At 44.2% G+C, this 14,620-nt stretch overlaps 1 protein-coding gene across 2 annotated transcripts in view; it reads left to right on the top strand.

Annotated features, from left to right (window-relative positions):
• VPS41 (VPS41 subunit of HOPS complex) overlaps positions 1 to 14,620 on the top strand; it is a 661,741-nt gene that overhangs the window by 471,654 nt on the left and 175,467 nt on the right. For both annotated transcript variants that reach the window (XM_063922529.1, XM_063922530.1), the window contains exons 20-21: positions 8,059 to 8,100; positions 10,213 to 10,263. In XM_063922529.1, the coding sequence (XP_063778599.1) occupies positions 8,059 to 8,100; positions 10,213 to 10,263 (93 nt within the window). The remainder of the gene's footprint in view (positions 1 to 8,058; positions 8,101 to 10,212; positions 10,264 to 14,620) is intronic.

Genomic DNA, 14,620 nt, shown 5'->3' with positions numbered 1-14,620 from the left:
GTGTGAGTAAGATAAGCGACCCTAGTGGCCGACACAAACACCTGGCCCATCTAGGAGTGGCACTGCAGTGTCACGCAGGATGGCCCTTCCAAAAAACACTCCCCAAACAGCACATGACGCAAAGAAGAAAAAAAGAGGCGCAATGAGGTAGCTGTGTGAGTAAGATAAGCGACCCTAGTGGCCGACACAAACACCTGGCCCATCTAGGAGCGGCACTGCAGTGTCACGCAGGATGGCCCTTCCAAAAAACACTCCCCAAACAGCACATGACGCAAAGAAGAAAAAAAGAGGCGCAATGAGGTAGCTGTGTGAGTAAGATAAGCGACCCTAGTGGCCGACACAAACACCTGGCCCATCTAGGAGTGGCACTGCAGTGTCACGCAGGATGGCCCTTCCAAAAAACCCTCCCCAAACAGCACATGACGCAAATAAAAATGAAAGAAAAAAGAGGTGCAAGATGGAATTGTCCTTGGGCCCTCCCACCCACCCTTATGTTGTATAAACAGGACATGCACACTTTAACCAACCCATCATTTCAGTGACAGGGTCTGCCACACGACTGTGACTGAAATGACGGGTTGGTTTGGACCCCCTCCGAAAAAGAAGCAATTAATCTCTCCTTGCACGAACTGGCTCTACAGAGGCAAGATGTCCACCTCATCATCATCCTCCGATATATCACCGTGTACATCCCGCTCCTCACAGATTATCAATTCGTCCCCACTGGAATCCACCATCTCAGCTCCCTGTGTACTTTGTGGAGGCAATTGCTGCTGGTCAATGTCTCCACGGAGGAATTGATTATAATTCATTTTAATGAACATCATCTTCTCCACATTTTCTGGAAGTAACCTCGTATGCAGATTGCTGACAAGGTGAGCGGCGGCACTAAACACTCTTTCGGAGTACACACTTGTGGGAGGGCAACTTAGGTAGAATAAAGCCAGTTTGTGCAAGGGCCTCCAAATTGCCTCTTTTTCCTGCCAGTATAAGTACGGACTGTCTGACGTGCCTACTTGGATGCGGTCACTCATATAATCCTCCACCATTCTTTCAATGGTGAGAGAATCATATGCAGTGACAGTAGACGACATGTCCGTAATCGTTGTCAGGTCCTTCAGTCCGGACCAGATGTCAGCATCAGCAGTCGCTCCAGACTGCCCTGCATCACCGCCAGCGGGTGGGCTCGGAATTCTGAGCCTTTTCCTCGCACCCCCAGTTGCGGGAGAATGTGAAGGAGGAGATGTTGACAGGTCGCGTTCCGCTTGACTTGACAATTTTGTCACCAGCAGGTCTTTGTCTGCCGGAAAGAGAGATCCAAGGAAGTTTTTAAATCTAGGATCGAGCACGGTGGCCAAAATGTAGTGCTCTGATTTCAACAGATTGACCACCCGTGAATCCTTGTTAAGCGAATTAAGGGCTCCATCCACAAGTCCCACATGCCTAGCGGAATCGCTCCCTTTTAGCTCCTCCTTCAATGCCTCCAGCTTCTTCTGCAAAAGCCTGATGAGGGGAATGACCTGACTCAGGCTGGCAGTGTCTGAACTGACTTCACGTGTGGTAAGTTCAAAAGGTTGCAGAACCATGCACAACGTTGAAATCATTCTCCACTGCGCTTGAGACAGGTACATTCCACCTCCTATATCGTGCTCAATTGTATAGGCTTGAATGGCCTTTTGCTGCTCCTCCAACCTCTGAAGCATATAGAGGGTTGAATTCCACCTCGTTACCACTTCTTGCTTCAGATGATGGCAGGGCAGGTTCAGGCGTTTTTGGTGGTGCTCCAGTCTTCTGTACGTGGTGCCTGTACGCCGAAAGTGTCCCGCAATTCTTCTGGCCACCGACAGCATCTCTTGCACGCCCCTGTCGTTTTTTAAAAAATTCTGCACCACCAAATTCAAGGTATGTGCAAAACATGGGATGTGCTGGAATTTGCCCATATTTAATGCACACACAATATTGCTGGCGTTGTCCGATGCCACAAATCCACAGGAGAGTCCAATTGGGGTAAGCCATTCCGCGATGATCTTCCTCAGTTGCCGTAAGAGGTTTTCAGCTGTGTGCGTATTCTGGAAACCGGTGATACAAAGCGTAGCCTGCCTAGGAAAGAGTTGGCGTTTGCGAGATGCTGCTACTGGTGCCGCCGCTGCTGTTCTTGCGGCGGGAGTCCATACATCTACCCAGTGGGCTGTCACAGTCATATAGTCCTGACCCTGCCCTGCTCCACTTGTCCACATGTCCGTGGTTAAGTGGACATTGGGTACAAATGCATTTTTTAGGACACTGGTGAGTCTTTTTCTGATGTCCGTGTACATTCTCGGTATCGCCTGCCTAGAGAAGTGGAACCTAGATGGTATTTGGTAACGGGGGCACACTGCCTCAAGAAATTGTCTAGTTCCCTGTGAACTAACGGCGGATACCGGACGCACGTCTAACACCAACATAGTTGTCAAGGCCTCAGTTATCCGCTTTGCAACAGGATGACTGCTGTGATATTTCATCTTCCTCGCAAAGGACTGTTGGACAGTCAATTGCTTGGTGGAAGTAGTAAAAGTGGGCTTACGACTTCCCCTCTGGGATGACCATCGACTCCCAGCAGCAACAACAGCAGCGCCAGCAGCAGTAGGCGTTACACGCAAGGATGCATCGGAGGAATCCCAGGCAGGAGAGGACTCGTCAGAATTGCCAGTGACATGGCATGCAGGACTATTGGCATTCCTGGGGAAGGAGGAAATTGACACTGAGGGAGTTGGTGGGGTGGTTTGCGTGAGCTTGGTTACAAGAGGAAGGGATTTACTGGTCAGTGGACTGCTTCCGCTGTTGCCCAAAGTTTTTGAACTTGTCACTGACTTATTATGAATGCGCTGCAGGTGACGTATAAGGGAGGATGTTCCGAGGTGGTTAACGTCCTTACCCCTACTTATTACAGCTTGACAAAGGCAACACACGGCTTGACAAATGTTGTCCGCATTTCTGGTGAAATACTTCCACACCGAAGAGCTGATTTTTTTGGTATTTTCACCAGGCATGTCAACGGCCCTATTCCTCCCACGGACAACAGGTGTCTCCCCGGGTGCCTGACTTAAACAAACCACCTCACCATCAGAATCCTCCTTGTCAATTTCCTCCCCAGCGCCAGCAACACCCATATCCTCCTCATCCTGGTGTACTTCAACACTGACATCTTCAATCTGACTATCAGGAACTGGACTGCGGGTGCTCCTTCCAGCACTTGCAGGGGGCGTGCAAATGGTGGAAGGCGCATGCTCTTCACGTCCAGTGTTGGGAAGGTCAGGCATCGCAACCGACACAATTGGACTCTCCTTGTGGATTTGGGATTTCGAAGAACGCACAGTTCTTTGCGGTGCTTTTGCCAGCTTGAGTCTTTTCAGTTTTCTAGCGAGAGGCTGAGTGCTTCCATCCTCATGTGAAGCTGAACCACTAGCCATGAACATAGGCCAGGGCCTCAGCCGTTCCTTGCCACTCCGTGTGGTAAATGGCATATTGGCAAGTTTACGCTTCTCCTCCGACAATTTTATTTTAGATTTTGGAGTCCTTTTTTTACTGATATTTGGTGTTTTGGATTTTACATGCTCTGTACTATGACATTGGGCATCGGCCTTGGCAGACGACGTTGCTGGCATTTCATCGTCTCGGCCATGACTAGTGGCAGCAGCTTCAGCCCGAGGTGGAAGTGGATCTTGATCTTTCCCTAATTTTGGAACCTCAACATTTTTGTTCTCCATATTTTAATAGGCACAACTAAAAGGCACCTCAGGTAAACAATGGAGATGGATGGATACTAGTATACTTATGGATGGACGAGCGACTGCCGACACAGAGGTAGCTACAGCCGTGGACTACCGTACTGTGTCTGCTGCTAATATAGACTGGATGATAATGAGATGAAATCAATATATATTATATCACACTAGTACTGCAGCCGGACAGGTAGATATATTTATTATGTAATGACTGATGACGGACCTGCTGGACACTGTCAGCTCAGCAGCACCGCAGACTGCTACAGTAAGCTACTATAGTAGTATGTATAAAGAAGAAAGAAAAAAAAAAAACCACGGGTAGGTGGTATACAATTATGGATGGACGAGCGACTGCCGACACAGAGGTAGCTACAGCCGTTGACTACCGTACTGTGTCTGCTGCTAATATAGACTGGATGATAATGAGATGAAATCAATATATATTATATCACACTAGTACTGCAGCCGGACAGGTAGATATATTTATTATGTAATGACTGATGACGGACCTGCTGGACACTGTCAGCTCAGCAGCACCGCAGACTGCTACAGTAAGCTACTATAGTAGTATGTATAAAGAAGAAAGAAAAAAAAAAACCACGGGTAGGTGGTATACAATTATGGATGGACGAGCGACTGCCGACACAGAGGTAGCTACAGCCGTGGACTACCGTACTGTGTCTGCTGCTAATATAGACTGGATGATAATGAGATGAAATCAATATATATATATATATATATATAATATCACTAGTACTGCAGCCGGACAGGTATATATATTTATTATGTAATGACTGATGACGGACCTGCTGGACACTGTCAGCTCAGCAGCACCGCAGACTGCTACAGTAAGCTACTATAGTAGTATGTATAAAGAAGAAAGAAAAAAAAAACCACGGGTAGGTGGTATACAATTATGGATGGACGAGCGACTGCCGACACAGAGGTAGCTACAGCCGTGGACTACCGTACTGTGTCTGCTGCTAATATAGACTGGATGATAATGAGATGAAATCAATATATATTATATCACACTAGTACTGCAGCCGGACAGGTAGATATATTTATTATGTAATGACTGATGACGGACCTGCTGGACACTGTCAGCTCAGCAGCACCGCAGACTGCTACAGTAAGCTACTATAGTAGTATGTATAAAGAAGAAAGAAAAAAAAAAAACCACGGGTAGGTGGTATACAATTATGGATGGACGAGCGACTGCCGACACAGAGGTAGCTACAGCCGTGGACTACCGTACTGTGTCTGCTGCTAATATAGACTGGATGATAATGAGATGAAATCAATATATATTATATCACACTAGTACTGCAGCCGGACAGGTAGATATATTTATTATGTAATGACTGATGACGGACCTGCTGGACACTGTCAGCTCAGCAGCACCGCAGACTGCTACAGTAAGCTACTATAGTAGTATGTATAAAGAAGAAAAAAAAAAAAACCACGGGTAGGTGGTATACAATTATGGATGGACGAGCGACTGCCGACACAGAGGTAGCTACAGCCGTGGACTACCGTACTGTGTCTGCTGCTAATATAGACTGGATGATAAGGAGATGAAATCAATATATATATATATATATATATATATATATATATAATATCACTAGTACTGCAGCCGGACAGGTATATATATTTATTATGTAATGACTGATGACGGACCTGCTGGACACAGTCAGCTCAGCAGCACCGCAGACTGCTACAGTAAGCTACTATAGTAGTATGTATAAAGAAGAAAGAAAAAAAAAAACCACGGGTAGGTGGTATACAATTATGGATGGACGAGCGACTGCCGACACAGAGGTAGCTACAGCCGTGGACTACCGTACTGTGTCTGCTGCTAATATAGACTGGATGATAATGAGATGAAATCAATATATATATATATATATATATATATATATATAATATCACTAGTACTGCAGCCGGACAGGTATATATATTTATTATGTAATGACTGATGACGGACCTGCTGGACACAGTCAGCTCAGCAGCACCGCAGACTGCTACAGTAAGCTACTATAGTAGTATGTATAAAGAAGAAAGGAAAAAAAAAAAAACCACGGGTAGGTGGTATACAATATTATATATATATTATATACAATTATATATATATATATATATATATATATATATTAAACTGGTGGTGACTGGTGGTCAGGTCACTGGTCACACTATCAGCAACTTGCAAGTAGTACTCCTAAGCAGACAATCACAATATATATTATACTGGTGGTCAGTGTGGTCACAATGGCAGTGTGGCACTCTGGCAGCAAAAGTGTGCACTGTACGTTATATGTACTCCTGGGTCCTGCTCTCAGACTCTAACTGCTCCCCACTGTCAGTGTCTCCCCCACAAGTCAGATAATATACAGTCACACTATCTATCACTTCAGCAAGTAACTACTAACTAGTACTCCTCCTAATGCTCCCCAAAATTACTACTGTGTCTCTCTCTACTGTCTCACTCTCTTCTCTATAAACGGAGAGGACGCCAGCCACGTCCTCTCCCTATCAATCTCAATGCACGTGTGAAAATGGCGGCGACGCGCGGCTCCTTATATAGAATCCGAGTCTCGCGATAGAATCCGAGCCTCGCGAGAATCCGACAGCGGGATGATGACGTTCGGGCGCGCTCGGGTTAACCGAGCAAGGCGGGAAGATCCGAGTCGCTCGGCCCCGTGTAAAAAAACATGAAGTTCGGGCGGGTTCGGATTCCGAGGAACCGAACCCGCTCATCCCTACTGTTTACGTGACTTTATAACTATATACCTTGACAATTTGGTGATGTTTATCAGATGCAGAAATCTGATCGCACGACACACTTCAATGTTTGACCATGTTTCCGCCAGCTCCGCCATCTTAAAACTGATGTTGGGCTGTGAGGGAAAGCAGTGGGCTACCTACTCTGGTGTGATGGGATATTAGAATGAAATATAAAACATTACACATGTGAGAGGTCTTGTTACCTTACTTAATGAACCACCCTCGTATATACTGTACACACACACTAATTTTTAAATCTGCTTTTGAGAACCTTGGATACCTAAACATCTACTAGTCTTCACATATTGCATATTATACAGTGATGTTTTATCCCTATCACTATTGATTCCTCTCCTAAAGGTCACTGCACATTAGAATCCACTAAAAATACAACCTTACGATGCTTAAGGGGGTATTCAGTTAGCTCCGATAATTTCGGAGCTATTGAATGCACTCCCTGCATATTCAATTGCGGGCCTTTTTCGCCTGTTTGTAAGGCATTTTCAACAATGCCATTTCACATTTATTTTTTTTAGCGAAAAGGCCTTGGCGAAAAATGCTTCAAAATCAGCAAAAATGGCCCGCGTTTTCGCCAGCGCAGGAACGAAAACATGTGGATTCTGACTAATTTTTCACCTAGGCGATAAAATAGCCCTGCTATTGAATAGTGCGAATTCCCATTCGCCCTAAAAAAAATTCTAAAAAGTGCAGTTTTTTCGCCTGGGCCCTAATTAAATACCTCTTCTGTCTCTTCTTCACTGACTGTAATGTTACACTCAGTCTTTTAGAAGTAATATGTAAACCCAGGTTTCTAAGACATTGTGTAAAGTAGATACATTTGTTATCCCTATGTACGTAGTGTAAGTACTGAAATAACAGATTACCTTATTTTTCCTAACCACTCATTTACAATAAAAATGTGTTTATCAGTATATTCCCCTCAAAACAAAGCAACAGTGAACACATACAAAAAAACTAAAACAATCTAAAATTCCCAGGTAGTCAGCTCAGCTGAGCTCACTGAAGTGGCAGATTTTAATGAGGGGGGAGGGGCGCAGCCCTGCAGCCCATAGGTAAAATCAGCCACTGATGGTGATCACATCTCTTTCCTAATACAGTATAACCATTACAAACATATAACATATCTAGTATATAATAAGAGCTTTCCATCTGAAATACCAGTGTAATGGTACTTATCTTCTTTGGTATTGTAACCTCTTTAACGCTCATATTCTTTTAACTTCTCTTTTGCTATCTCTATTTTTTTCTTTAGCAACCCTCCCTTACACATTGCTTTACAGCTATTGTTTTCAATTGTTATCGGTTCCGATATAGTCTACAATATTGCAAATTTTTACATGCATAGATTTACTAACCAGTTTATAGTCTGTTATTAAATCACCTCTGTCTACTTTGATCTCCTGTCCTGTATTACCAATTATACATACAGTTACCTTTCATTTTTTAAAGTGTTTTATTATATGCATTGATATTTTTTTTTCTTTAGAAAGCTGTGGATATGCTTTTGGACAATGAAGGCAAAATCTCTGTAAGTATATTATGAGACTTTTTTCTTTCTTTTTATGCATGAAACTGCGTTATGTCGTTAGTGTTAATAAAATAGGGGCTTTCTCACTGAAGCCTTATTTGCGATTATGAGGTATATTCAATAAGAGTCGGGTCCACTCCGACATGCATTTGTCAGAATGGATCCGACAAGCCCTATTCAACAGAGTGGCCAAATCCGACTGTCGGATTTGGCCGGCGTCCGTGCATCTCCTGTCAGCAGCTCCCTGTGTATGAGGTCATAGGGAGCTGCTGGAGGGAGCAGAAGTTCACGCCACTTAGCCGTGTATCCCAGTGCCGGCTGGGTAGCGCTGCCGGGGGAAGGGGCGCGCCCCATCAGATCCTGCGTGCCCTGCTGCTCCTAGCACGCTGCCCCGCTCCCCATAACCAGCCGCACCGCTCCCCATAGCCCGCCGCACCGTTCCCCGTCACCCCACCTTAATCCGACTTTTTTTAATGTCGGATTGAGATTGTCGGAAATGTGGCAAAACATGTCGGATTTGGCCTCGTTTCCGACAGAAGCATGTGGATCGGCGGCTATTCCGCCAATCCATGTGTTTTCCGACAAGTCGGGAATTCCCGACTTGTCGGAAAAAACAACAAATATTGAATAGGTCGGAGCCCTTTCTGACCAAAATCTATCGGAAGCAGCTGTCTTTCCGACAAGATAGCAGCTTCCGACAGCTATGGAATACACCCCTATGATGTCAAGAAAATGGGGAAGATTTTGAACGTCTACATTTGCACACAGAAGCTATATGGCTTTCTAAAGGTAATTGTAGCGTTTCAACAACCTTTTTGATAGTTATTGAAATTAAAACACATCAGCATGATGTAGCCTATCTAACTGACAAATGTAATTAAGTAAATAACAAACTTCAAGATGAGAACATTAATTTTATAAAGGCCAAAGGAATATTTAGTGTATTCTTCACCACACTGGACCTTCTGTACTTAAGAGTAATCTTATTCGTCAAGACTTTTATCAATTTCCGAGTCTTCAAACTGGTATGGATTTCAAATTATGGAGGATTGAAAGAAAATTATTTAAAATTTTTTTCTTTACATCTCACAAAATGTAAAAAAAAATTGTGATCCGGACAATCCAGATTGTGTGATGAAGCCTTTCTCAGTACATATATTCAGAGGAATTGACAGACTTGCAACATGTGAGGCCCAAGTATTGTTCATTTAAAGTGGTTAAGAGCAGTTTTGGATCAAAATAAAGAACTCTTACCCTCTTCTTTGGCAAAAAAATAAATAACAGTATTGATGCTGGCTTTTCCTTCCACATACTTGAAAAAGGGTTCAGCGCATTGCTTCAACCAAATATTTCATGAAAGAGGTGACCTACGACTGATGGGAACTGACACAGAACCGGAAATCACTGCGTTAGTACAGACTCACCAAGCTCAAGGCAGTCATTAACCTTGCCTAAGCATGCCTATTTTTACAATCTTATTTTTGTATTTGTTACAAATAGAGCTACAGACATTCTTGTTACATAATTAATTGCAATCATATCAGTTATATAGTTTGCTAATATTTATCAGTAACTTTCATAATTTGTGCTTGTCAAAAAACTAATAGAATTCTGTATACTTATTTTCTAATTGTGCCAAATAGCCCGGTAATAGCCCGCGTATGCGAACTAAGACTCAAGTAAGGGTACAAAGACAAAACACAGGTCCGATATGAGTGACTTGTGCCATGCATCCTTATGATTCATCTGCGACCAATTCCTTTGTTATAAAATACTAATTTTAAGTACATAGTACACTATAAGCAAAGTAAGACACAATATTGAGGAAAAAGTATGCAGTCTGTTTAACAAGGCAAAAGACAGGTCCGATACGAATACCTAGTACACTATATGCATACTGAGATGCAAAAACTGAGAAAAAAGTATGCAGCATGGGAATAGATACCTGTGGGTCGCGCCAGGTTACTTGAACAATATGACGAAAAAAGGATAGGTGTATGAAAACACATCTCTATAGCTTTATCCTTGTTACACACCTTTACTTTATCTACTGAGATTGACGACTATTCTGTATGGAGCCTTTTATTTAATTTTTCTTTGCATCATTTGTAGGTTGACAAAGTAGTTGAAGAGCTAAAAGAAAGACCAGAACTGCAACACGTGGTAAGTACATCATTCACTATAGGATTCACTTGTTAGTAATAACAGGAGAAGGTAGGGCAGAGCTGTAACTAGACATCTTGGTGCCTTCTGCCAAAAAGAGAATTGGTATCCCCCCCCATATTCAAAACAGGGACAACGCACACCAAAGGCGTGCTGCACAAATATAGGGGTGTGGCTTCATGGGGAAGGGACTTGGTCACAAAATAATATCATTTCATATTACGCCGCACAGTAGATTCCTTTATTCAAATTACGCCACACAGTAGTGCAAATTACACACATTACACTAGGCAGAGCCCCCTTTTATACATTGCGCCAGGTAGAGCCAGTCAAACATTATTCCTGCTAGAGCCCCTTTTACACATTAAGCCAGGTACATCCCACTTTTTCATATTGCGCCAGGTAGAGTCCCATTTTACAATGCCAGGTAGAGCCCCTTTTACATACTGCACCAGGTACAGCCCCATTTTACACACTATGCCAGGTAGAGTCCCCTTTTACACATTACAACAGGTAGTGCCACTGTCAAACATTATTCCAGGTGGTGTCCCCTTTTACAATTTGCACCAGGTAGAGTCCCCTTTTACACATTGGGCCAGATAGAGCCTCCTTTTAAACATTGCGCCAGGTAGAGCCCCCTTTTACGCACTTCGCCAGGTAGAGCCCCCTTTTACACATTGCGCCAGGTAGAGCCCCCTTTTACACATTGCTCCAGGTAGAGTTCTCATTTACACATTGCACCAAATTATAAATTGTGCTGTGTGTGTGTTATAGTTACATTTAGCTCTGGAGCAAGCGGTGGCCGACCCTTTTCCATGAGACTCCGGAAACAGAAGCGGACGTTGGGGCTCGGGAGGGATGGAGCGTGTACGGGAAGCTGCAACGCTGCCTCTGTAAACTGACCGACCGACAGAACAGCCGTGCGGGTACTGCGGCGGACTTGCACCCACAGTGCATATGCGATGTGGGCCAGGCACCGATTGCGCACACCGCTAGTTACGGCCCTGTGGTAGGGCAACACGCTGCAGCTAGCAGGAGCATACCATAGCGAGTCACAGGTGTTAATCGAGTCAAAGCTTGTCTGTGGAATCTGCTTCTCACAGCTATTGTATGTTTTTAAAGTATCTGTTTTCTTCCTGGAAGCTATGCATGAGACATTGTGTTAAATGTAATAGGGTATGAGTTCAGTAAATGTTTTTACAGAAGCATGCACAGATCATGGAGATCTGTTCGAGCTTCTGTCTGTAAAAGGTAGGAAAAAAGTAAAAAAAAAACAGGAAAGCACAGCGTAGTTTTTTACTGTTTTTGCTAACTTTTAAACACAGAAGCATGCATGGATCTCAATGCTCTGTGCATGCTCCTGTACAGCTCGCACCTTGTAATGAAACTCACATTGCAAGGTACATGTTTAACCACTAGACAAACTTGCATTTGTAATAGCCTAAAACTCAGACATTCGCAGGCTATTACATTTGTGAGGTGCGGGACAAACTAACACCTTCCAAATTTGTCAGCAGTTGCAAGATTGAGCCTGCAAAAAAAATTGCACCCTATAACATTTAGGGGGACATTTACTAAGCAGTGATAAGAGCGGAGAAGTGAGCCAGTGGAGAAGTTGCCCCATCAACCAATCATCAGCTCTGTATAATTTTATAGTATGCAAATTCTAGATGTTACTACATGTAAATTTTGAACATGGCAGAAAAAAAGAACCTATTTCTAACATTACATTGTTAGAAACAGGTTCTTTTTTTCTGTCATGTTCAAAATGTACATTTTGCTACTAAACTACAGACACAATAGGCTAAGGGGGACATTTACTAAGCAGTGATAAGAGCGGACAAGTGAGCCAGTGGGGAAGTTGCCCATGGCAACCAATCAGCATTGGTTGCCATGGGCATTACAATGTTTTTTCAAAAAAAATCTGACAACTACAGATGTAGCCACCTTTATCTTGACTGTTTCTCCGCCGAGACGGGCGTTTAGTCACGCTAAGGCGATAGCTGAGTTTAATCACAGGTAGGCGCGTTGAGGCGATCTAGATACTCATCATGCATTACACATCTCCACCACTGTGTGGCTAATGCTCCACTAATCCAGTACTTTCGATCGTACAGTATAGCGGCGGATTGATCTACAGCTCTGGCAATACTGTAGGCGTAACGGGAGGCGGTGGAAAAAGTATGGAGTACTGTATGTGTATGGAGACGCAACTACAGTAATTGTGTAAAAGGAAGAATGTACAGGACAATGTATAAACACCGTGCTTTTAAAATACATGAGCGTCTGGGAATGGAGGGCTACAGTAGCTAGCAGGAGGCGGTGGAAAATACCGTGCTTTACAAATGCGAGCGTCCGAGTCCTCTAAGGCATAAACCAACACCAATGGGGTGGGGGCCGGGCGCTGTTTGCAGTACTTTCACACATGAAATTGGGAGTCTCTCATGAGGCGTCGTGGGCTAGGGGTGAAGGCTCCCACCTCCCACGCTGGGGGTCCTGGGTTCGAGACGTGATGTGCCTTCTTTTTTTTTTTATTATTGTAATAATACACTATTATTTTATCTACATTGTAAGACAGTCAATGGAAAGGTGCACACAAGTTACATATAAATCAGAGTACATCTGCAGGAGCGATTCTTTACGCTAAATGCAACTAAATAGCGGGAATGAAATGAGGGTATTCTGACGCTACTAACTGAGCAAAACAGTACTTTAGATCTTAAGCGTTTGTGTATTGCACATGACCTGAATTCCCTCCCTGTGCAGGCTCCCAGGGGGGAAGGGCGATGGGGGTAGGGGGAGACGATGGGAAATACTGTACTGTGCCTTTGAAATGCAATTACATGAGCGTCCGAGTCCACTACGGCATACTGTAAACCAACACCAATGGGAAGGAAATGCCAACCATTTTTTTTATGTGTTCCCGTGACATTCATTTAAAAAAAAAAAAATTTCTCTCTAATACATCCAATGGAAGGATGCACACAGGTTTCACATAAATCAAAGTACATCTGCAGGAGCGATTCTTTACGCTAAATGCAACTGCACAACGGCAATGAGTAGAAATGAGTGTATTCTGACGCTACTAAGTGAGCAAAACAGTACTATACAGTAGATATTCGGCGTTTGTGTATTGCACATGACCTGAATTCCCTCCCTGTCTACTGCATGATCTGTGCAGGCTCCCAGGGGGGAAGGGCAATAAGCTAGCAGGAGGCGGTGGAAAATACCGTGCTTTACAAATGCGAGCGTCCGAGTCCTCTAAGGCATAAACCAACACCAATGGGGTGGGGCCGGGCACTGTTTGCAGTACTTTCACACATGAAATTGGGAGTCTCTCATGAGGCGTCGTGGGCTAGGGGTGAAGGCTCCCACCTCCCACGCTGGGGGTCCTGGGTTCGAGACGTGATGTGCCTTCTTTTTTTTTTTTTATTGTAATAATACAATGTATTATTTTATCTACATTGTAAGACAGTCAATGGAAAGGTGCACACAAGTTACATATAAATCAGAGTACATCTGCAGGAGCGATTCTTTACGCTAAATGCAACTAAACAGCGGGAATGAGTAGAAATGAGTGTATTCTGACGCTACTGTGAGCAAAACAGTACTATACAGTAGATATTCGGCGTTTGTGTATTGCACATGACCTGAATTCCCTCCCTGTCTACTGCATGATCTGTGCAGGCTCCCAGGGGGGAAGGGCAATAGGCTAGCAGGAGGCTACTGGGGACTCAGACTCATACAGTACTTGCATTTCAAAAGCACAGTATTTTCCACCGCCTCCCGCTTGCCCATCGCCCTTCCCCCCTGGGATCCTGCACAGGTCATGCAGTAGACAGGGAGGGAGTTATTCACGTAAACTAGGGCAAAGCTGCAGGAGCAGTTGTACTGTTTAGGGTCTATGCACCATATGGTATACATACAATTCTATAGCAGGGCAGACTCAATTGAAATGGCTACCGCCTGTGTCTCCTCGCCCAATGGAGGCCCTCGGCTATGGAGCAAGTAACAGCACAGATTTGGTAGGTCACGGGGCAATGCTGAAGGAGCGTCAGAATCCCCTAGCTAAAATACACAGGGGTGATAGGGATAAGTGAGGTCTTTGCGCATAACGATACACCGCAAAGTTCCCCATGGTTTTGATTATGCCTTTTCTTTGAACATATTTTCCACTGCCTCACCCTACCCCCATCCCACTTTCCCCTTCCCCCCCTGGGAGCCTGCAAAGTACATGCAGTAGACAGGGAGGGAGTTCCGATCAGGTTACAAGACATGTGCAACAGTATACTACTGTATGTAGGAAAATCCACCGCCCACTCTGATTTATGTGAAACCTGTGTGCACCCTTCCAATG

Source organism: Pseudophryne corroboree, chromosome 5 (assembly GCF_028390025.1).
Source record: "Pseudophryne corroboree isolate aPseCor3 chromosome 5, aPseCor3.hap2, whole genome shotgun sequence".
NCBI lineage: Eukaryota > Metazoa > Chordata > Amphibia > Anura > Myobatrachidae > Pseudophryne > Pseudophryne corroboree.
This window is presented reverse-complemented; position numbering and strand designations above follow the sequence as displayed.